This window comes from Electrona antarctica, assembly GCF_951216825.1.
Source record: "Electrona antarctica genome assembly, chromosome: 18".
NCBI lineage: Eukaryota > Metazoa > Chordata > Actinopteri > Myctophiformes > Myctophidae > Electrona > Electrona antarctica.
Window position 1 is genome coordinate 5,600,412 of NC_136799.1, and position 25,045 is coordinate 5,625,456.

The 25,045-nt window shown below is 44.3% G+C and overlaps 3 protein-coding genes across 3 annotated transcripts in view; 2 read left to right on the plus strand and 1 right to left on the minus strand.

Moving 5' to 3' along the window:
* LOC306942183 (heat shock protein beta-11-like) overlaps window positions 1-10,743 on the plus strand; it is a 222,507-nt gene extending 211,764 nt beyond the window's left edge. Inside the window, exon 4 of the mRNA XM_079527942.1 lies at window positions 10,695-10,743. Coding sequence (XP_079384068.1) covers window positions 10,695-10,703 — 9 coding nt within the window. The 3' untranslated portion in view covers window positions 10,704-10,743. The remainder of the gene's footprint in view (window positions 1-10,694) is intronic.
* LOC306942182 (procathepsin L-like) lies at window positions 4,201-10,924 on the plus strand. Its single transcript, XM_079527940.1, has 9 exons — window positions 4,201-4,326; window positions 5,428-5,570; window positions 6,035-6,134; window positions 6,954-7,054; window positions 7,529-7,717; window positions 8,983-9,148; window positions 10,155-10,272; window positions 10,546-10,663; window positions 10,884-10,924. The coding sequence occupies exons 1-8, from the start codon at window positions 4,227-4,229 to the stop codon at window positions 10,643-10,645; spliced, it is 1,017 nt and encodes a 338-aa protein (XP_079384066.1). The 5' UTR covers window positions 4,201-4,226; the 3' UTR covers window positions 10,646-10,663; window positions 10,884-10,924.
* A 1,433-nt stretch (window positions 10,925-12,357) lies between these two features.
* Window positions 12,358-14,556, minus strand: LOC306942692 (uncharacterized protein; the record flags this gene model as incomplete). The annotated part of the gene is made up of 2 exons (XM_079528701.1): window positions 12,358-12,587; window positions 13,902-14,556. The coding sequence occupies 2 exons, from the start codon at window positions 14,554-14,556 to the stop codon at window positions 12,358-12,360; spliced, it is 885 nt and encodes a 294-aa protein (XP_079384827.1).
* Between the last annotated feature and the right edge of the window lie 10,489 nt (window positions 14,557-25,045).

The window sequence follows — 25,045 nt, forward strand, 5'->3', positions numbered from 1 at the left end:
TGCCCTGTCAAATATGGGGTAAATGGTTGCCCTGTTAAATATGGGGTACATTTTTTCCCCGTTCAACATGGGACTACATTTTTTGCCCTGTTAAATATGGGGTGCATTTTTGCCCTGTTAAATAGAGGGAACATTTTTTCCCTGTTAAATAGAGGGAACAATTTTGCCCTGTTATAGCCAAGCTATGTGTCATAGAAAATAGAGTTATAGCCTACTAGTAAGACTGTTACTTGTCAAACGCCATCATGTCAAAGACCCCAAGATTTATATGTAACCGTATGCATACATAATATGTCAGTGGTTCCCAAACCTTTTCATGTCAAGGACCCCCAAATTGACACTCATTAGCCCGCTGACCCCCATTTGAAAAGATATATGTCAGGGACCCCCATGAGAGAAGATTTTCACGGTTCTAGCAGTGATTTTCAACCATTTTCATTTCCAGTTTGACCTGAATTAGGCTACGGACGGTCCCCCATTTCCATCTCTGGGACACCAATACTGTAAAATCAAAGTTAATTTAACTCTGAGAGAACAAATGGAACCATTTGGTTCCATTTGTTCACTCTCTGAGTTACAGACCCATAAGGGTCCATTTGGTTCCATTTGTACACTCTCTGAGTTACAGGCCCATAAGGGTCCATTTGGTTCCATTTGTACACTCTCTGAGTTACAGGCCCATAAGGGTCCATTTGGTTCCATTTGTAGACTCTCTGAGTTACAGACCCATAAGGGTCCATTTGGTTCCATTTGTAGACTCTCTGAGTTACAGACCCATAAGGGTCATTATAGGTCACCAGGTCATTCAGTTCACTGCTTCTTATCTAGTGGAAAGATGTTTTTTTTTTAATCAACAAATCCTACATTACTAAATGAATGGTCAGGGAGCACATCAGTGTTGATTTTGTCGACTAAAACTAAGACGAAAAATGTTCGTCGACTACCTTTTTTCACCGGCGAAAACTAAATGGAAACTAAATGAAAACTAATTAAGCTACCGTGACTAAAACTGAGACTAAATATACTAACAATTTCCTCAACAAATAAAAAATAGACTAAAATGTTTGCAAGGGACTAGTGGACAAGAGATCCATAAGTAAAAGACACAAGTCATTTTACACTTGGTTGCATGCTGAAAATAGCAGATCTACTCGCGTTGCACTCAAACTTGTACAGTACTTAAGTACAGTACTTAAGTAAATGTCACTTTCCAGCACTAGATCTCTGATAATAAAATCATAAGGAAGAGGTATACGTCCCACACACTGTCTGGAGAGACTGGAACCAACAGTGATGGAAAAAGTACTAGATTGTTTTATACTTAAGTAAAAGTATCAATACTGCGATGTAGAACTACGCCGTTAATAAGTCCGGAATTCAAAATGTACTCGAGTAAAAGTACAAAAGAATTGGCATCAAAATGTACTTAAAGTATCAAAAGTAAAAGTATAAATCGTGCAGAATGTTCCATTTAGAGTTTTCAATAAATAATCTTTTGAAAATAGCCGATCTACAAGCTCACAATGCGCATTGTGAGCTTGTAGATCGGCTATTTTCAAATGCCCGAAATGTATAGGGCTGAAGTGGGTAATGTATGTTTTGAACTAAAGTTTTCAAGTAACTGTAGTGGAGTAAAAGTACAATATTTACCTCTGAGATGTAGTGGAGTAGAAGTAACAGTATTGGAAATAGGAAACACTCAAAGTAAAGTACAAATATCGCAAAATTGTACTTAATAAGTACAGTATACTCAAGTAAATGTCACTTTCCACCACTGGGAACCAAATGCATCCTTACAGGTTGTGAGTGGCACAAATGCAACGTGAAGAACTTTAAGGGAACTTGGAAAGACAAGTTCATTTCAGATGTTTTTTTTCTTAGACGAGAAAATTAAAGAAGGAACTGAAACCTCAGCCAATGAGCTGACCATGCATATACGGCCCCAGGAAGAGGAGACTTCACTGCGGCCGTGAGGGCTAAATCGGGAACCGCAATAAACCGTAAACGTGAAACTGGATCACAAGCATGATTGGATGCAAATGGAAGCAAATGACTGGCAGTGAAGTGGCAAGAAAGACAGAACTGAAATCTTCAGTCATATGACTGAGATTTCGGTTCTTTCTTCCAGTATCGTTTGTGTGTGTGTGACTGTGTGTGTGTGTGTGTGTGTGTGTGTGTGTGTGTGTGTGTGTGTGTGTGTGCATGCGTGTGATTTATTCATGCCTTTATTCATATTAAACTAGTGTTAGTTTACTGTTAGTTTCAAATTATTTAATTATTCCGTTTGCATTATTCAAATTAGCAGCCTATGAAACATAAAAGTAGCAGTGATTTTCTCTGGTGATTTTATTATTTTTTAATCTATAACTAATTGTGTTGTGGTTTATTTAATTTAACGCTAGTATGTCCATTGAAACCAAAGCTCTAGTTTAATTGGTTTAGGTTCAAAACATATATTTTCTACCAGCATTAATGGTATAACTGTACAATTGTTTTATTACAATTTGTCATATAGCTGTAGCTCCTCATACCCACTTACGCAGGGTCTGTACCCCAAAGATAAAGATTTTATCATAATTTATGTTTTTTAGTGACTTAAAAGTGAGGTTAAAAGCATAAAAGGTTAGTTTATCACACTGATATTAAATAATCTTCTATTACGACCAGTAAGGCGCCTGACTGCGAGAAGCCACCTTGGTGGTGAGGTCGCGTGCACGCATCCGCCTGGGTGACAGCCAAATGCCGCTGGTGCTTTGGCATGGGGGGGTCAGATCAACATGGAATGAATTTTGATGTCACAAGGCGTGACCTCACTGTGGACCCTTCCGGGTCCATTTGGTTTCATTTTACGCTCTCGAGAATTAAATTATTGTTAAACATCTGCATTACTTAATTTACAAGAAGTCTACACAATTAGAGAATGTAACATAATTTCTTATTTTGTTGTTAGTTTGCCTGTTATCTCTCCTAATGGTATACCAACATCAATACAGCATGGAATTGTGGACCAAATCTTGTCCGACGATAACTAAATATTCTTTAGTTTGGGGTCAGAGAGGCTAAATGTCATCAAATGGTGGTCCGTGGATCCAATGCTGAATAAATAATGGCCCTTGATATGAAAAGGGTTGAAAACCACTGGTATCAAACAGAAAGTTTGTTATATCCTTCCCCTATAGCCTGGCTCCAGTCTGTCTGCCACACCCATAAAAAAAAATATGTCTGGGCAAGTGAAACGAAAGGACAATTCAGGCTATATCCCTCCCTGCCAGTTCTGACATGTAAGTGAAACAAAAAGTAAAATAAAACCAAAAAGTGAAATAAAAAAAGTGAAACAACAGAACCCTCCCACCTATACCCGTTCCTTGTGTCACCCTATATGCTGCTACAACACTCTATATAAGAACAGAATTCACACCAACCTTCCACCAACTCTCCATCCCAAATACGGCAAGGTAAGGACTCTCTCTCTCTGTCTCTGTCTCTCTCTAACTCTCTCTCACACACACACACACACACACTAACCCTAACCCTAACCCAACACACACACACACACACACACACACACACACACACACACACACACACACACACACACACACACACACACACACACACACACACACACACACACACACAGGCTCACACACAGGCGCACACACACACACACACACACACACACACACGCACACACGCACATTTTAATCATTTATTTATGTCCACATTAGAGATACAAGGACACAAATATTTACAAGAATGCAGTCAGCAAATCTCGGGCAAATAACAGCGTCTTCGCCATATTTGGCGGCTACCGATAGAAGAGATTGCACGGAATGTTGCAAGCCTGTTAGCTATACTTTTTTTTGGCAACCTAAATTGTTGGAAGCCTCTTTACAACCAACATGTCCTAGGCCAAAGATAAACACAAGTATAGATTGCCCCTATTAGCTTATAGCTCTGTGATGGTCTGGAGGAGCGGCACACAGCAGACATATATTTATTTTTGTATTAATTCAAGTGAAAAAGTGCGGGAATAAAGGGTGGAAATAGCACATTGGGCTCGCTACCCTAGCCCACAATAACTGTCTGTCTGTCTGTCTGTCTGTCTGTCTGTCTGTCTGTCTGTCTGTCTGTCTGTCTGTCTGTCTGTCTGTCTGTCTGTCTGTCTGTCTGTCTGTCTGTCTGTCTGTCAGTCAGTCAGTCAGTCAGTCAGTCAGTCAGTCAGAATGCAGTTCCTGCTAGTTGCCGGTGTCATCCTGGCGGTGTCCAGCGCTGCCACCCTCACCCTGGAAGACCTGGAGTTCCACGCGTGGAAACTCAAATTTGGTGAGACTGAGACCCAAACCACACCAATGACTCGTCATGCGACTCCTTGCAACCAAACGGTTTGCGAGTAGTTGCATGCCATGTACGTAGTTGTATGATGCAACCACGGTTAATGGTTATCCCCCAATGGCAGTTGCAAGGAGTTGCGTTGGTGTGACATGTCCTTAACCCCATTCAGGACGGGAACCCCTTTTGGTGTTTTAAGCATTATGTTATACTTTAGCTATTGAAAAAGGAACAAACACCCGCACACTGTCTTCAAATGCAGTGACCAACTTTTAATAGGGAAACAGCAACGTTTCGGCCATATTCATCAGGATATCTTTATGAACACAAAGACAGTGTGCGGGTGTTTGTTCCTTTTTCATTGTTGGGCACCGTACCCTCTCCTACGCACCTGTCACCTGTAGGTGTGCAAAAGCCTTGCTTTTTATACTTTAGCTATTGAAATTGAAATTTTTGAAAAATCGTGAAAATGTTTGAATATACTGTATATTCTTTCAGTGATTTTTTTTAACTCAAATCTTTGCTTCTGGGGGTCCCTGGAACAACAACATGTTGGGGTCCGCGGCCAAATACAGATGATTCTGGGGGTCCTTGACATAAAAAAGGTTGAGAACCATGACATAGAAACATGAGGTTTTATTCTGGGGGTCCTTGACATGAAAAAGGTTGAGAACCATGACATAGAAACATAGAGGTTTTTAAAACTTACAGTAGTTACTTGACAGCAATGGAAACAAGTCAATGGGGCTTTCTTGGTTTCATGATTTTATCCTTTTTAGCAGACCTTGTATTGTACTGTACTCCCCTGTGCTTAATTGCCCATCATGCAGCAAACTGTTAAATAAAGAGGTGTATATTTGTACGTCTCTAAAGGTTATGATGAATTGAACATGGTGGACCCTACTGTAAACAAGCGTAATGCTTTATGGTGTCGTCCACAGTTGACAGTCTTTGTATTGAGTTGTACTTGAAATGTACTGTAATTCTCCAAACTGTTAATACATTCTTCAATCAATCCAATCAATCAATCAATCAATCAATCAATCAATCAATCAATCAATCAATCAAAAACCCCTGATCTCTCATTCTATCCAGGAAAGGTGTACAGCTCTGCGGCAGAGGAGGCCCATCGTAAAGATGTCTGGCTCAATAACCGCAAACGGGTGCTGGTTCACAACATCCTTGCGGACCAGGGAATCAAGTCCTTCCGCCTGGGCATGACCCCCTTCGCTGACATGGTAGTGTTTCTGTTTGTTTTGACAGCAAGTTTTATTTTAGTTTTAGTCATAGTCTTCTTGAATGAGTTTTAATTTAGTTTTAGTCCCATTTTAGTCACCTGCAATGTTTTAGTTTTTGTCTAGTTTTAGTCGACTAAATATCGTATATATCATAATAATACATATATTGTAATATATCGTTTAGTCTTCTAAAATGTGTTTTGGCTGGGCTTGCTGGCGTAATGGCTGATTTTCGACTTGATTGCATGCTGGAAATAGCTGATGTACAAGCTCACAATATTCAAGTTATTCCAATCAGTCCCGTTCCACTTCATCAGGCACCCCAGCTGACCAGGGGGAGGCAGTATAGAGACCAGGATTACGACATGTTCTTTTTGTTTGTGTGAGGGTACCTCACAAAAAGTACAATAGTTGAGTAAATGTACTTAGAGTTTCATTTCCGAGTCTCCGACCCATGTGAACAGGACAGAAAGGAATACGGACGCTTCATCTCCCGAGGCCGCCTGCGCTCCTCGAACTCCTCCATGCCTCGCCGTACAGGCTCCGCCTACCTGCCACCGGCAGGTACGTGGGACAATCCAGAGCCATAGAGTAAGACAGAGTTACGACAACTCCGTTCACATCATGAAGTTATGGCAGAATGCACTGGACTCAGGCAACAGCCCAGCTTTAATGATCTTAAATCCCTTTATTTTAGATCGTTTTTTGAATAATAGTACAACATAAACATTAGAGAGACTTTAGTTGTCACTGTACTACCGTAATACTTTAAAACAGTTGTCATGTTGCACACATGCCTAAAATTGCTGATATTTGCGCCACCCTCGTTGTAAACAATGTATTTCAAACTCCAGCTTGTCACTCTCCTGGCTGCATGAACAGCGCTCAGTTTTCTGCCCCCTCAATGTCGCAACTCTGTCTTACTTTATGGCTCTGGGACCATCATTAGGGCTGTTATGAATCGTATTCGTGAAAAGTAACAACAGTATATTCACATGCACATGTTGTATGAATACTGCAATATAGAAATATTCTGTTACAATTAAAAGAACGAAATTCAAAATGTAAATGTTCGGATGGACAAAAGAGAAAGTACTCATTTTGCTGAATGTTTCAAGTTTTCAAATGTATGAAAATCTTTAGAAAATAGCCGAAATTAGGTGGTTAATGCATGTTTGTGTTTGTGTCTTTATCCAGTAACTGTAGTTATGAGTAGAAGTATGTCTTTCACAATGACAATAAAGATATTCTGATTCCGAAGTACAGAGCTAACTGTATGACAACGACAGTTTCGCCATAGATTAATATCTCCACGATAATGATTATTGTGAGCGTGACCCGAGATGAACGATAATGAATGATATTATGGTTTCATACCTCCAGGTGGCATCAAGCTGCCCACTGCAGTGGACTGGAGGGACATGGGATATGTCACTGATGTTAAGGACCAGGGGCAGTGTGGTTCCTGCTGGGCTTTCAGCGCGGTATGCTGCGTGTGTGTGTGTGTGTGTGTGTGTGTGTGTGTGTGTGTGCGCGCGCGCGTGCGTGCGTGTGTGTGTGTGTGTGTGTGTGTGTGTGTGTGTGTGTGTGCGCGCGTGTGTGCGTGCGTGCAAGTGCGTGCATTATTACTCATTCATTCATTCATTCATTCATTCATTCAGCCTTTGTTTTTCTCTGAAATACATTGAGAGCAGGATCCTCATTTCCAATGATGCTGACTCAGAGATTACAAAACGCACATACCATGCGGGTGGCACTGTTGAAATCTGAAATCTTGAAAAGAACACTTTTGTTATTGTTGAAGACAGAAAGGGTAGGCATTATAAGCCGCGGCTTATAATGGCCATGTACTGTTTTTGTAATGTTAGTTGTGACCTAACTCTGTACATGACAACACCGAAATAAAACTATATATAAAAAGATATGTCTTTGTCCTTGTCTGTCCCACCCACCTCCAGACGGGTTCTCTGGAGGGACAGCACTTCAGACAGACGGGGAAACTGGTCATTCTCAGCGAGCAGCAGCTGGTGGACTGTTCCGGAAGCTACGGAAACGAGGGCTGCGATGGAGGAGATGTGGACCAGGCCTTTAATTACATCGGACACGGAGGCCTGGACACCGAGGAGTCCTACCCCTACGAAGACGAAGTCAGTGGTGGAACAATAAGTGTACTGTACTGTACTCTGAATTCCTTTACTACATTTTACAACTTATATCTTCATATAATTGGCCATCACTGATGCTCATGATAATAGGCCTATCTACCTCTGAGACAAAGCACGAGTAGACAGAAAATTGTGACATATCATCAAAGTCGTCAAGTTGTACGATTTGTCACACACGTTACTGCAGTGAAATTTTGTTCTCCGTGCCGCGCTCGGAAATCATTTGATTCGTTGATATGACCCCCCCAATCCAACCCATTGATGCTGAGTGCCAAGCAGGATAGTCACCATGTCTGTCTACTCACACAGACATAAACACCTATAGATAAGCAGGATAGTCACCATGTCTGTCTACTCACACAGACATAAACAGCAGGATAGTCACCATGTCTGTCTACTCACACAGACATAAACACCTATAGATAAGCGGATGTGCGGATGGCACGCTGGGCTGGCCAATCACAGACTTATCAATTCAATTGAGCTTTATATTGGCATGAGAAAACAAACGTTATGACATCATGGATAGGCAGGTTTGGTCATGTCAACGATTTCCGAAATGGCGCCATATTATAATGAGCATTAGTGAGGACCTGGTACTGAATATGAGGATAGGTTGAAAGTGGTCCTTTAAGTAGCCTAAACGTAGCCACACCGTCATGTAAAAATAAATAAAGAAACAAATAAACAAATAAATCAAATTATACTTGAGTACAAGTGCCAGTTATTATTATGAGCTGCTAGATAAAGGTTTGTCAATTTAAAAAAAAAATCGTTAGCACCTTTATTTTACAGTTTACACTCTCAGTTTACACTCTAAGTATATTTTCACTTTGCAATACATTTGAGCATAATACTCAAGTCAAAATGTTTACACAGGCGTGGTTCCCAAACTTTTCAAGTCGAGATCCAAAAGACAGATTAGACGCCCGGGACTCAAACTAGGGAAAATTAGCAGATTTACAAGCACATAGTAGAGTTGCACCACTCAGTTCACACGGGTGTGATTTTTAATTTATGGAATTTCTTTTTGTTTGTTAAAAGAAATTAATTGAATGTAAAAAAATAATCAGATTTTCACTCGAGTTGTGACCCTTAAAAATTGGTCCGTGCGTGACACAAAAATGGGTCCTCCAGTCCTGACCCACTGTTTGGGAAACAGCGTTGTGCATGATCGTGCTGTTCCTATATACTTCTACTCGACTAATAACCGCGAGTGCTCTTTCGTCCTTCCTCCTTGGCGCCAGGAGGGGGATTGTCGCTTTGACCCCAGCACTGTGGGAGCGTCCCTCAGCGGCTGGGTGGACCTCACCGGAGCCACCGAGGAGTTACTGCAGAATGTTGTGGCCTCCGAGGGGCCGGTGTCTGTCTCCATCGACGCCGACCACCAGTCCTTCCAGCACTTCAAGTCAGGTGAGAACCATGCAGCGCTATTGTATACTGAAACTAACATGGCCGAGCGGTCCGGGCACCTAGGCTGGTAATCCTATAGCCTGACAGCGTGTCGCGGGTTTGAGTCCCGACCCCGACGATTTTAGCTGTGTCCCCCCCCCCCATCTCTTTCCCCCTTTCCTGTCAAACTACTGATAATCTGTCAATAAAGACAAAAAGCCGGCACTTGTGATGTGTGTGCAAAGTTGCACAACTTTATATGTTTAGGCTCTCAAAAACGCGATTCATTTTCGATAAAATTTCCAGTAGGCCTTTGCTGGGGTAGAGCTCAGGTACTATTTCTTCTATTCTATTCTATATTAATTTTTTATTGTTATTTATTTTTTTATTTTTTTTACAAAGCTAAATAAAACGTGAGTTAGGATTAGGTATATTTAGAGATCAGGGTCACTGTATCACAGGTTAGGGGTAAAAAATGAAATGACATCAAAATCTCTTCTAAAATGATGATGTCCTTAAGTTACAAGTAGTACCGTAATTACGTGTGTGTGTGTGTGTGTGTGTGTGTGAATGAAATGAAATCTATATTTACCCAGGGTATCTGGGCTAAGCTCAAGAACTTGTTTCCAGCCAGGCCCTGCTCATAGAACACATTTCATCGTAGTGGTTCAATGCCTTGTTCAAGGGCACTTCAGCGGTGGTAATTTGAACGTGTCGGACGGCTGATTCGAACTAGGAACCTTCCGGTATCAAGACCGCGCCGCTATCCGTTCGGCCACCGCTGCCACAATGTGTGTGTGTGTGTGTGTGTGTGTGTGTGTGTGTGTGTGTGTGTGTGTGTGTGTGTGTGTGTGTGTGTGTGTGTGTGTGTGTGTGTGTGTGTGTGTGTGTGTGTGTGTGTGTGTGTGTGTGTGTGTGCGTGCGTGCGTGCGTGCGTGCGTGCGTGCGTGCGTGCGTGCGTGCGTGCGTGCGTGCGTGCGTGCGTGCGTGCGTGCGTGCGTGCGTGTGTGCGTGCGTGTTCCTGTAGTTGATGTGTATGATGAACCAGAGTGCAGCAGCAGTCAGTCTGACCTGGATCACAGTGTCCTGGTGGTGGGTTATGGTACTACAAAGGATGGACTGGACTACTGGCTAGTGAAGAACAGGTAAACATATAACAGTACAGTACAGTACAGTACAGTACAGTACAGTACAGTACAGTACAGTACAGTACAGTACAGTACAGTACAGTACAGTACAGTACAGTACAGTACAGCAATGGTGGGACCTGATTGACATTGCAAGTGGGTCCCCAAATACTTGTCAAAACACTAACATTTTAATAATAACGTTCATATTTTTAAAAGAATAATGTTAATGTCTTGGTACACATGTATATGCACTACCCTGACAGTTGGTATAAATGTGTGTTTGTCTAGCTGGGGAGAGGACTGGGGCGACATGGGCTACATCAAGATGAGCAGGAACAAGGACAACCAGTGTGGGATTGCCACAGAAGCCCTATACCCCCTCGTCTGAACGACCAGCTACCCCCTCGTCTGAACGACCAGCTACCCCCTCGTCTGAACCAGAGTAGTATAAAAGAGAGTAATGACACTCCCGTTGAATCTCATTGTAACAATGGAATGCGGACGTGCTCATTCTATCTCAATAGAATAGTTCCAGCCATAGGAGCAATGTTTGGAACTATCGCCCATAGGCACCCGCTTTGCGGCGAGATCAAAGCGTGTCACCACTCTCTTACTACATTACTCTGGTCTGAACATGCCTGCATGGGACGAGGACCAGCTACCCCCTTTTTCTTTGGGGGGGGGGGGGGGGGGGGGGGGGGGGTACATGGGACAAGGACAGCTGGCTACTAGACTACGACACAGTGGACTACTGGTGGACAATAATGACCTACACACACTGGGGGTGGAGCCGTTAGATGTTTGGTGGTTATTGTGGCCTGTTGTTATTGTCTGTCCTGACGAAGGTCTTAACGACGATACGTCAAATAAAGAGCAACAATTTTGTTCCAAGTTCCTGACAGTGTTTCATTTCCAATTTCTTTGTCATTCAGAGATCCCCTGATGTACCACGTCAGGCCCACAACACGTCACATTGTGATTCTTATAGTGAGCGTGTAAGGCTTGGTTATAATGGAAACATATACCGTATACAACGAACCATCACAGAACTGGAAAAGCTTCAGGTTCTGGACAGGTTCAGCTTCCGGGTTAACACTTTGTATAGTCCAACAGAGGGAGCCCGCATCAGACTTCTGGCATGTGTGCATGGGGATCAATTCAATTAAATTTCATTAAAGGTGTGTGTGTGTGTGTGTGTGTGTGTGTGTGTGTGTGTGTGTGTGTGTGTGTGTTACGGGTGCCCGGCCCGGTGTTGAGTCGGTCGGACCCACGGTTGTCCAGAACCGCCCGCCAAAAAGGCCTCGATCTGCCTGGGCTCTGGACAGGGCCCCTGCCTGGGCTCTGGACAGGGCCCCTGCCTGGGCTCTGGACAGGGCCCCTGCCTGGGCTCTGGACAGGGCCCCTGCCTGGGCTCTGGACAGGGCCCCTGCCTGGGCTCTGGACAGGGCCCCTGCCTGGGCTCTGGACAGGGCCCCTGCCTGGGCTCTGGACAGTAATGCCACTGAATGGATGGAAAATGGAAATGAAGAGTTTACATATAGTACACATAGGACATGCATACACCTTCCCTAATGATTATATCTGGTTTCAGTATTTATTTATGGTGTATTGTCTCTATTATTAAGGTTATTGTAGCAGTCAATTTATATTGGGGGTCGGGAGGGGGCGGGGCGGGGGTCCCGAGACGTTGCCAAAGCATTTTCGGGGGTCCCCGGCCAAAAACATTGAGAACCCCTGGTCTAGTCTATACACATATAATTTATGAATTAGGTTAATTAGGTTAGTCCTACCATATTAATAATTCATTGTTAAGTTCACTCTGTATATGCAGGGCATAATAGCATGATGATGCAATTACAAAACATGGGCTACACCTGGCATTTTGTTCTAAAATACAAAATTATTTTTCGCCAGGGCTGGTATGGTCTACTTTAAGGGATTAGGAACTCAGAATGTTTGTATTAAAATAAATTCACATTGTGATGCTTTGTGAGCTTGTCAAGCTTTATTGTAATGGAGACGTAAACAGAGAACCATCACAGAACTGGACATGTTCAGGTTCTGGATTAATACTTCCTAGTCCAAAAGAGGGAGCCTGCATCAGACTTCTGCCACAGCGTGGGGATCGGTGTCTCGGGGAGTCCGCGTCTTCGTCCGTCTGCTGACGAGAAGCAGAGTGACGCCGAGGCCGACCATGACGGCCGTCCCTACGACACGAACCACCAACACGACCCCGTGGAGACGATCAGAGCAGGCTGGCGTGGGATCGACAGCCGCTGTTCCCCTGGAACGAAGGGATGTTTGGGTCGCTGTTGTCATCATGTCTTCTCCTGCATGGAATGGAAAGTGGTGGATGAAGTACTCAAGATTTGTTACTTATAACAACTTGAACACCAGCAACATATGAATGTTCTAATATGAATGCTGCCATTCATTGACTAATTTAGTCACAAATAGCAGATCGACAAGTTCAAAATGCGCCTAAAGTGCGACACTCGGTGCCGCGCTATGAGCTTATAGATTTGCTATTTGTCAACAGCTAAAGTATAACATAATGCTTAACACACCAAAAGGGGTTCCCGTCCTGAATGGGTTGTAGGACTAGCAGCATGCCAAAGTTTGTGCTATTGCCATTGAGAATGCATTGGGCGTTTAAGTTAAATAACTGAGAAACTACAAATAATTTCAAAGTAAAAAGTTCCAGCATGTGTCTCCACAGTAAGCTGAATTATAAAATGTGTGAATGGAGTTTCTAGGTGAAAGTGATTTTTTTTACGTGCCATATAGAGCTGCCATTGAGCCCCATTATAAATTTCTCAAATTTGAAAGCACTATATTTCTAAAACTATGAAACATTTCAAAGATTTATTTTCAGGCAAACATGTCCACCGTAAGATGAACCTAAATAGGTTTGAATGGGGTTTCTAGGTGTAAGTATGTAGGACCAGTAGCATGCCAAAATGTGTGCTATTGCCATTGAGAATGCATTGGGCGTTTAAGTTAAATAACTCCGAAACTACAAGTCATTTCAAACTAAAAAGGTCCATCATGTGTCTCCAAAGTAAGCTGAATTATAAAAAGTGTGAATGGAGTTTCTAGGTGAAAGTGCTTTTTTGACGTGCCAATATCTGCCATTGAGCCCCATTGTGAATTTCTCAAATTTGAAAGCACTATATTTCTAAAACTATGAAACATTTCAAAGATTTCTTTTCAGGCAGGTTTCTAGGTTTAAGTATGTAGGACTAGTAGCCAAAGTTTGTGCTATTGCCATTGAGAATGCATTGGGCGTTTAAGTTAAATAACTCCGAAACTACAAATCATTTCAAAGTAAAAAGTTCCAGCATGTGTCTCCACAGTAAGCTGAATTAAAGTCACAATTTCACTGTTGAAAAGTCAAAACTTGACTTTTCGTGGGGTCTGCCAAAAAGTCGACATTTGACTTTTTGCGGGTGAGACTGTGTTATCTGCTATTTTTGAATACCGGAACTATATCAAAAAGCGGCTTAAGTGGATATAATTGATGTTTTGCAATACTAATCAAACATTTTCAAAGTAACTAGCAATATATGCTGTCAGATAATTGTTGTGGACTACAATATTTGCCTCTGCTTTGTAGTAAAGTAGAAATATATATACTTAGTTACCTTCCACCACTTCTGGGAAGTCAACAAACGTCTTCACGGCTCCGCTAACGGTCACCTGACACCTGACCTTCCTGGTCAGGTGGTGCGTGTGGACGGTCAGATTGGCAGAACATCCAGCCCTCTGAGAGTTGTCCGCCAGCAGCGTACCGTCCATGTCCGTCCAGCTCACGCCGAGACGCCAGCAGCTTTCATCGTATCCAAACAGAGAGCACTGCAACGTCCGTCCCTCTGTACCCCCCCCATGCCCTCTGCTGACCTCCCTCACCGCCAGCACGGACAGGCCGACGCGCTGGTCGTCCCCACGCTGCTTTCCATTTTGAAACTGTCGGCAGACATAATGGCCGACATCTTCGGCCGCAACGTTCTTGACGGTCAGAGAGCAGTTGGTCTCCAAACTCATCCGGGTGGCTTTAGACGGCTGCAGTCGACTCGTTTGAATCGCGCCGTTTTCGGCCACGGTGACGGCAGCCGCCGAATCTTGTTGGCTATGAATCCACGTGGTTGACTCGCAGTCGGGGTCGCCGCCAGGCAGCCGGTTGACGAACGGCAGGCTGACGGTATCTCCACTTGTCCTGTAGAGGTCCAGTGTAGAGAGGCTGGTGTCGACGGAAAGCAGATAAAATAAACATGCTGGAATCCATCTGAACCCACACATTGTGATGACTGATCCCAACTTTGTCTTGGTTTATTTTGGTGTCTGCCTGCCTGTCTGTCTGTCTGTCTCTCTGTCTGCCTTGCATGTCTGTCTGCCTGGGTGTCCAGTGAGGCAGTACTAATCAGTGTTAGTTCCTCATGCAGAAATCAGAAATACGTCAATCGGTTGAGGTTGTTTCCTGGCTGTGATGATGACACTCATATTGATCAACAGACATTTAGTGTGTGTGTGTGTGTGTGTGTGTGTGTGTGTGTGTGTGTGTGTGTGTGTGTGTGTGTGTGTGTGTGTGTGTGTGTGTGTGTGTGTGTGTGTGTGTGTGTGTGTGTGTGTGTGTGTTGGAATTTAAGTTCCAAAATTACGTGTCGTACATTGGCAACTGAAACTACTTGAAGATATACTTTGCATAGATCTCTCACCTCTCTCAACCACTAGGTTAAAATTATAAGTATTTAGTGATCATAAGACTGTTTGTTATATTGAGTGGATTATCAACAATTTAAACGTGTGCGACGAAGCAGACAGATTCTTTCTTTCTGTCTTTAAACCACAAGCTATTTCCTTGATTTACATGTGTGGTACATCACCAAAAGCTGAGTCCAAGGTATTTTGGCTCTGAGCTTGTGGGGGGGACAATCTCTTTCCCCGGTGTTTCGCCCAGGTGGACGGGGTGTTGAGGTTAGGCAGAATTTCTGTGCGGTCAGGGATAGGGTTTAGGCATTTTTAGCCATAGTTTTTGTGAAGTTAAATGTCAGGGTTTAGGCGTAAACCCGGGGGGACAAACCGATGAAAGAGGTGGATGAGCTGAGCTGAACTGGATGTGACTGCAGGTTAGTCCGACGTACCAATAATCCGACCATAGAATCCCATACTAAGCCTATCCCCAAACCCTAACGGCACGCGGAAGCCACGGGTGACGGGTGAGTCTGAAGGCCTATTCAGTTTGAGGTGATAGCTTATCATGCAGTGTAGTTTTCTAAAGGTTAGAAAGCTACAACATTATGTCCCTCACCGCGTTGATCTGCTATCACCGGACCTGATCGACTGTCCCCATTACAATGCGCTAGACCCCTGGGAGATGGAGTCTATCCCCGTTACAATGCACTAGACCCCTGGGAGATGGAGTCTATCCCCATTACAATGCGCTAGACCCCTGGGAGATATCCCCGTTACAATGCGCTAGACCCCTGGGAGATGGAGTCTATCCCCGTTACAATGTGCTAGACCCCTGGGAGATGGAGTCTATCCCCGTTACAATGCGCTAGACCCCTGGGAGATGGAGTCTATCCCCGTTACAATGCGCTAGACCCCTGGGAGATGGAGTCTATCCCCGTTACAATGCGCTAGACCCCTGGGAGATGGAGTCTATCCCCGTTACAATGCGCTAGACCCCTGGGAGATGGAGTCTATCCCCGTTACAATGCGCTAGACCCCTGGGAGATGGAGTCTATCCCTGTTACAATGCGCTAGACCCCTGGGAGATGGAGTCTATCCCTGTTACAATGCGCTAGACCCCTGGGAGATGGAGTCTATCCCTGTTACAATGCGCTAGACCCCTGGGAGATGGAGTCTATCCCTGTTACAATGCGCTAGACCCCTGGGAGATGGAGTCTATCCCTGTTACAATGCGCTAGACCCCTGGGAGATGGAGTCTATCCCCGTTACAATGCACTAGACCCCTGGGAGATGGAGTCTATCCCCGTTACAATGCGCTAGACCCCTGGGAGATGGAGTCTATCCCTGTTACAATGCGCTAGACCCCTGGGAGATGGAGTCTATCCCTGTTACAATGCGCTAGACCCCTGGGAGATGGAGTCTATCCCTATTACAATGCGCTAGACCCCTGGGAGATGGAGTCTATCAGGGCCGCGGGAAGGTATTTACAGTAGGAGGTGCTGAACGTTTAGGAGGGGGTGCGCACGTGTAAGCGTGCGCCGCAAAATGCGCGTGCACACACCTCATGCACGCACATTTGTGCATTTTCACACGGAAAAGTGGCTTTTACTTTCCTATATATACTATAATAACCATCTGCCTCCCGTGCCACAATGAACTAACGCTACGCTTGATTTTTGTCACAGACACCTTAGCCCCAAAAGGTTTAAATGATGAATTCTTACTAAATGTGATTTTAGTAAGAAAAGTTTTCTCACCTCTGGGGTTTTTTGATACTTTATTTATTTTCTGGATTTTTTTGATATCTTGGTTCTATTCTGTTTTATGTCCCGCTGTCATTGTGTGTGATGTCAATGTTGTGTATTTTGGAGTACAGACCCTTATACCTGTAATTTATTAGGTCTGACCCCCAGTACATGTATTGGACATTATGCCCTCCAGGGACATGTTTATTTAAATATAATTGTCCAATATTCATTTGTTGCCTCAGTCAGTACACTTAAAAGGTTTTCAATTTTCATTGTATATATTGCCTTTACTATACTGATTGATTTATTCTATTGTAGCTATCTTATTCTATTTGGTGTATATTTATAAATGTTCCTTTGATCATGGAAAAAATATACCACCTGTACTCACCTGTGGGCAGTCCCTCTCCATGGTAACGGATTGGTGTGGGCAGTCCCTCTCCATGGTAACGGATTGGTGTGGGCAGTCCCTCTCCATGGTAACGGATTGGTGTGGGCAGTCCCTCTCCATGGTAACGGATTGGTGTGGGCAGTCCCTCTCCATGGTAACGGATTGGTGTGGGCAGTCCCTCTCCATGGTAACGGATTGGTGTGGGCAGTCCCTCTCCATGGTAACGGATTGGTGTGGGCAGTCCCTCTCCATGGTAACGGATTGGTGTGGGCAGTCCCTCTCCATGGTAACGGATTGGTGTGGGCAGTCCCTCTCCATGGTAACGGATTGGTGTGGGCAGTCCCTCTCCATGGTAACGGATTGGTGTGGGCAGTCCCTCTCCATGGTAACGGATTGGTGTGGGCAGTCCCTCTCCATGGTAACGGATTGGTGTGGGGCATTTGATTGGCCCCGCTGATCCCAGAGTTGTATTAATGCTGACTGTTTGTCAGTTCTGCTTTATGCCTGATGAAGGTCTGACGACCGAAACGTTGCAATAAAAACCAACCTAAGTGAAGACAGTGTGCGGGATTCTCTTTTTTCTACCTATCAGTTCCTGTTATCCGACGCACCTGTCCTTTGTAGGTGTGCAGAAGGACTTTTCCGTATATGTCACAGACATACAAAATAAATGGTCAATAATTTTACCAGAAACCTAAATATATCTAGCCCTAAATGTATACGAATGGCCTCATAATGTGCCATAGTGACATATGCCTTTGTGCTACACATTTTAAAGGGGGGGTAATTCAAGAAGAACAGAAGGGCCCAACAGTCTCATTGTGGGCATGACTATCTATTTAGCCCTTGCCTTTTCATCTTATTATAGACCACTAATTCAAATGTGTAGGCTATAATTATGAAAAAAATCTAACAATAATAAAAACATTATTTATGATTAGATGATTGCACCTGACTTGATAAGGCAAAATGGTTGAAATTCTTCCATGTACACAAATACATATGGCTGAGATTTCAGTTCTTTATTTCTTGTTCTCAGTTCTCTGTTTGCTGGAAAGTTCTAGTCAAATGATTTGCCACCAAGTTCCCTTTATTCACTATCACTGCATATAGTTGTACAATATGTCTTTTGTGTCATGCCATCTGTTCCCAAACTCATTTAACTGATGTCTTGTCTCATTAGTAGTAGATAATAATAAACAGGTCAATCCTGTGTTAATTCACTCTATCCCACTCATTTGTTAGTTTCAAGAGTAGTAGTGGTTTCCGTTAGGGGGGGGAAAGTATTCAATGTTGATGAGAAAGTCTTAGAACATGCACACCGGTAGGTGGTGTGATGTAAGGAATTATGCCAGTGGAACAATGAAAGGCAGCTATTAGCAAACATTACTTCTAGCTGTCTGTCTTGTCTTGCATCCTCACCTGACATTAGTCACCCTTTAAAGTATACCAAAAGTATTAGTCAGAACGTCCCGTTTCACAAGGTATCACAAGAATGTGTCGAAATATTTAGAAAATAGCAGATCTACAAGCTCACAACGAGTCACATCGCAACATCTCGTGAACTTGTAGATTTTAAAAAGTTGAAATAGGGCTGGTTAATGCATGTTTTGTAATATTAATTTAAATCTACAAAGTAACTAGTAACTGAAGTTTGCAATGACAATATATGGTATATAGTGGAGTAAAAGCACAATATTTGCCTCTGAGATGTAATGGAGTAAAAATAAAAGTATACGCCTATTGGAAGTTGAAAATACTCAAGTAACGTCAAAGTACCTCAAAATTGTACTTAACCCATTTAGACCTGAGGATGATTCTACAAATGCCTTCTAAATCCTGACAATTTTCTTGAAAACCCCATGTTTCTGTGTCAGTCGTTCTCATACATTTTCATGTCAAGGACCCCCAAAAATATATGTAATTGGCCGCCGACCCCCATCTGAAAATATGTTGTTCCAGGGACTCCCCTCAGAAGCAAAGATTTGAGTTAAAAATGTTCGCTCTCTGAAAGAATATATAATATATTCAAAGATTGGCACTACATTTTCACGATTTTTCTAAAATAGCAGAACTACAAGCTCATAGTGCGGCACCGAGTGCCGCGCTATGAGCTTGTAGATCTGCTATTTTTCAATAGCTAAAGTATAACACAATGCTTAAAACACCAAAATGGGTACAGCACTTGAGTAAATGTAATTAGTTACTTTCCCCCATGCAGTGCTGCGGCCATGGTTAACCTGACTCCGCCAGATGGGGCAGCAGAGAGTACACTGGGTTCCCCCTGTAGGCCTACTCTCTGTTGCCCCATCTGGCGGAGTCAGGTTAGGCCATGGTAGCATCCATTTGTTACAAAAGGATCTCATACATGTTTGCCAACTTGTGGCATCTTTCACAACCCTCTGAATCCTGTGTCACGACATTCTGTGGCCATGCATGGTTTATACATAGGAGCACGTGACGTGTGTAAGGGTGGGGGTGTAAAAAAACATGTGGAAATGTGAGTACTTTGTCCTCCCCATTCATTTAAATTGGCTAACTGTGTGTGTGTGTGTGTGTGTGTGTGTGTGTGTGTGTGTGTGTGTGTGTGTGTGTGTGTGTGTGTGTGTGTGTGTGTGTGTGTGTGTGTGTGTGTGTGCGCGTGTGTGTGTGTGTGCGTGCACGTGCACGTGTGTGTGTGTGTGTGGGGGGGGTCTAGCGCTCCACTGAAAACCATTGATATTAAATGCTTAAATGTCTTTTTTCTTCAATATTTTCTACAAGCTAAGGAAATATGTACTGTACATGTCAATACAGAAATGCATTGCTGAAAAAAAAGACAAATAAAATGTACCTTGTAATTTGTATTTTTGAATAATGAAGTATTCAAAAGTCCATGATTTTAAAGATGGAGTGCCAGTCATGATGACCCCCAGGTGTGGTTATAATATTCAATATATGTCTTCCCTGTATGTTTCTTCCTGAAAGCTGAAAGCCTTTGAGTCAAAAGGCCCAAACTCCATCTTTTTGGAGATAAGAGGTTTCTGGCCGACAGAGATGCCTACTGGGGTTGAGTACAATATATTGCCCAACGTCACTCCATTGGAATACATTTCATTTTCCTCTGTGATTCATGATCTAATCAGCCGGTAACGCACGCATGCCCGCTCGGCTCCACAGCGTGCGCACACAGCCCGCTGTTTTGCCCGATGCGCTGCATGTTTGCCAAGACGTTTCCGAAGCATCTGCGCCTGTAGCGACGCGTGTCGCATGGCTTGCAGGCTTGCGATCACCCCGAAAAGCCTTCATACATTCATACAAGCCAATGGAGGTTGGCAAGAAATGCACTTTGGCAGGTTTTAGGACACTCTGGTTCTCAACATGTGGGCTGGCCGGGGGTACACCTTTGCCCACTTAAAGCCTAGCGCCTTTTGGGCATGTCTTAAAACCCTCTGGCGTCCGTCTGGTATTTTATAGTTTTTAAAATACGTTGTTTTTCAAAATTTGCAGCTCACAGCTGTTTTCCAAGCAGAGAGCCCTGCAGGGAGACATCTGTTGATGAATTATATAGGGTTTAAGTGGTTGCGGGTTGCGGCTGTGGCTCAGGAGGTAGAGCAGGTCGTCCAATGATCCATGGGTCGGCGGTTCGAATCCCGGCTCCTCCTGTCTACATGTCGAAGTGTCCTTGGGGAAGACACTGAACCCCAAATTGCTCCCGATGTGCTGGTTGGTACCTTGCATGGCTTCCGCTGCAATCGGTGTATGAATGTGTGTGTGAATGGGTGAATGTAATGCACAATCTATGTAAAGCGCCTTGGATAAAGGCGCTATATAAATGCATCATTTACCATTTACCATTTCTTAACCATTAAAATAAATGGTTCATTAAAGAACTTTGGTCTGAACCTGTTTGGGTTCCAGTTGGCACCTCGCTTGTCGCTGTGTGTGCGTGTCTTGTTTTCAGTTGGTCCCAGCATGTCCCATGTGCTTATAACGGTGATCTGGCGAGGCCCGTCTGTGTCGCACAACACCATATGTCCCCTCACTGTGTGTCTGTGAGCGGGACGGCGGACGCCCTGCTACCCGTCCGCGCGGTGTCGTGAGTGTCCCCGGACGCACCGAACGGCACGGCACACGCGTGACATGGACGCGAGCAACCATCACTCTGAAGCATGGCGCTCGCACAGCAAAAAATGGGCCGATCTGCAAGCTCACAAAGTGGACCATGTCAGGGCCTCGGGAGACACTGGTGCACGAGTTTGTACGTCGGCTGTTTTCGGCTTCTTGCCGTTTCCCCGAGGCTACGCATTGTGAGCTTATGTACATGTTCAATTTTATTTTTATACATTTTGAAAGCTTGTAGCAGACAGAATCTCCTACATGTAGCAGACAATTCTGATGAATTGAAAAGGCTGGACCCTGTTGTAAACAAGTGTAATGCTTTATCAGTGTGACGTCCACAGTAACAGTCTTTGTATTGAGGTGTGCTTTCATGTGAAATGTACCCATTCTGCAAACTGTTAATAAATACTTCAATCGATAAAACAAACAAATAGAATCTCATGCATGTACCAGACAGAATCTCATCCATGTACCAGACAGAATCGCATGTACCAGACAGAATCGCATGTACCAGACAGAATCTCATCCATGTACCAGACAGAATCTCATCCATGTACCAGACAGAATCTCATCCATGTACCAGACAGAATCTCATCCATGTACCAGACAGAATCTCATCCATGTACCAGACAGAATCTCATCCATGTACCAGACAGAATCTCATCCATGTAGCAGACAGAATCTCATCCATGTACCAGACAGAATCTCATCCATGTACCAGACAGAATCTCATGAATGTACTGCAGCAGACAGTATACAGACTTCATGTCCTAGTATATGAGCCGATTAGGGGAAGGGGATCAACGTCACGTGATTCTATGTTTGACGCCGCAAAAATTCGGATGTGTGCATGTCAGGTTTCGAATATTTTGCGAGGTCCCGTTTTAAGATTTTCACAACATTGGTGGTTGTTGCAATCATCGGCACTACAATACTTCACCCAATGTTGTGCCATGACGAAACTCGCCGCCCCTTCCCATGAAATGTACCGATGTCTACGTTCCCTAACGCAATTCCAAGGGTGAAATTGCTGTGTTGTTTTACCCCCATTTAGGAATGGCGGACTTGGCCATGCCACGAAATACCCGTATGAGTGTCTCAAAGAGACAAGACAGAAAATAAGTCATGTTTTACTCCTTTAAGTACTTTGTTCACCACTACCAAACATAAATCCTCTCTGTAGTTGCTATATGTCTTAAGCTGCGTTCAGACCTGGATACTCGGTTCGCCCCGTTTGTGCCGTGCCCGTTCACGCAACTTCTCGTCTTTGCATCGACTTTTGTATGCAATCGTGCCGCTCTAACCATCCAAGTCTGAACGCACCTTAACAGGTATGACTGTGCGCGTCCTCCATTTGAACAGACATTTTCAAATGAAAAGCTAAAAGTATTGCTTTCCATTTGGAATAAATCAGTGCTATTGAACACCTGTGTGTTGTTTTGAAAATATTGAACCAATGGAAAGTATTGGACAAAAACCTCTTGCATTGGACCCTCAAACTGTCTGTTAAAACAGCTAACACCACCACCTCTCTCTTTCTCATGCAAGTATATGACAATATATAACGTCACAACACCAACTTTGATGAGGCCGTATTGCTTTGTTTAAAAAATATAAGGTTTTTTTCATTTCATTTCTTGAAAAATGAACATTTTGGAGTTAGGTGGTTTCTTCCCGACATGCAGCAACAACTTTTTTTTAATGCGTAGCATAAAGGGCCTTACAAACGGGGAGCGATAAAACGCGCCTATAGTTCATTTTCAATGAGACCTGCGTTTTAGCTCGGAGAAGTCGCGGTGCGACAACGCAAGCGTATTTACGTGAGCGCGGTCCCGTGCATTTGTTGCGCGCGTGCTCGGTATGTGCACACGCCCGCGACTCACCAGACCTGGATTCTGTTTAGTTTTTCTTTTTTTACGCTTGCGTTGTTGCGCCCCCTCTTCAACAGACCTGGAGGAGACCTGTGTTGATCCAGACCCTCTCCAACAGACCTGGAGGAGACCTGTGTTGATCCAGACCCTCTCCAACAGACCTGGAGGAGACCTGTGTTGATCCAGACCCTCTCCAACAGACCTGGAGGAGACCGGTGTTGATCCAGACCCTCTCCAACAGACCTGGAGGAGACCTGTGTTGATCCAGACCCTCTCCAACAGACCTGGAGGAGACCTGTGTTGATCCAGACCCTCTCCAACAGACCTGGAGGAGACCTGTGTTGATCCAGACCCTCTCCAACAGACCTGGAGGAGACCTGTGTTGATCCAGACCCTCTCCAACAGACCTGGAGGAGACCTGTGTTGATCCAGACCCTCTCCAACAGACCTGGAGGAGACCTGTGTTGATCCAGGCCCTCTCCAACAGACCTGGAGGAGACCTGTGTTGATCCAGGCAACAACGCCTGCGTTCCTCGCTTCACGTTTGCAAGGCCCTTAATAGACATCCTTGACTCCGTTGGCGCTCTTCATTCAAATGACCAGACGGCGGTTGATAAGAGATGTCAGTAATTTTATTTGAATTCTAATAATCGAAGTCCTTACAGATTCCATCAAAGGATTTTTATTTTTGTTTTCTTCTCCCTCTTTCTCGGTCGTGTACGATACCGTCCCGTAATGCGTGCTTGCACACACGCACAACCGTGCACGCACGCACGCATGCACGCACGCACGCACGCACGCACGCACGCACGCACGCACGCACGCACGCACGCACGCACGCACGCACGCACGCACGCACGCATACATACTGGGCGCTCAACACGCGCGCACACACGCACACCATTACACATCAGAGGACACATCAGAGGAAACATTGTACATAGTTTTATACAATAGAGTTCAGAGTGTGTGTGTGTGTGTGTGTGTGTGTGTGTGTGTGTGTGTGTGCGTGTGCGTGCGCGTGCGCGTGCGTGTGCGTGTGCGTGCGCACGAGTGTGTGTGTGTGTGTGCATGTCCTCGTAACTCCAGGGCCTTTGGATGAAAGCAGTTGTTTAAAGCCTCCATTAGCTCGTCCGTTAGAAGAAAAAAAAAAACATGTCCTGTCTTCTTCTTCTTCTTGTTGTTGTGAGAGAAAGAAAAGCCGGGAGAGACGGTCCCCTTTTTAGTCTCTATTCAGCTCTATTCAGCTCTGTCCACCAACAGACCACAGCTCTATTCAGCTCTGTCCACCAACAGACCACAGCTCTGTCCACCAACAGACCACAGCTCTGTCCACCAACAGACCACAGCTCTATTCAGCTCTGTCCACCAACAGACCACAGCTCTATTCAGCTCTGTCCACCAACAGACCACGCTCTATTCAGCTCTGTCCACCAACAGACCGCTCTATTCAGCTCTGTCCACCAACAGACCACAGCTCTATTCAGCTCTGTCCACCAACAGACCGCTCTATTCAGCTCTGTCCACCAACAGACCACAGCTCTGTCCACCAACAGACCACAGCTCTATTCAGCTCTGTCCACCAACAGACCACAGCTCTATTCAGCTCTGTCCACCAACAGACCACGCTCTATTCAGCTCTGTCCACCAACAGACCACAGCTCTATTCAGCTCTGTCCACCAACAGACCACGCTCTATTCAGCTCTGTCCACCAACAGACCACAGCAAAACATAAACTCGCAGGAATGCCGGAATGTTCTGACTAGGAGCTACGGTTTAGGTAATGTACTGGAAGTGGTTTTTTTTCCTTCATATTATTATTATTGTTTATTTTAACCACTTGAACCCGAGTATCCATATGCCAGGTTGGGGGATCGAGGTGGATGAGGTGAGGTGAGGCATTAGCCACAAAAAAAAAATACCCGATCCACAAGCTCACAGGAGCTCGTAGATCGGCCATTTCTTGCTTGTAGATCGGCTATTT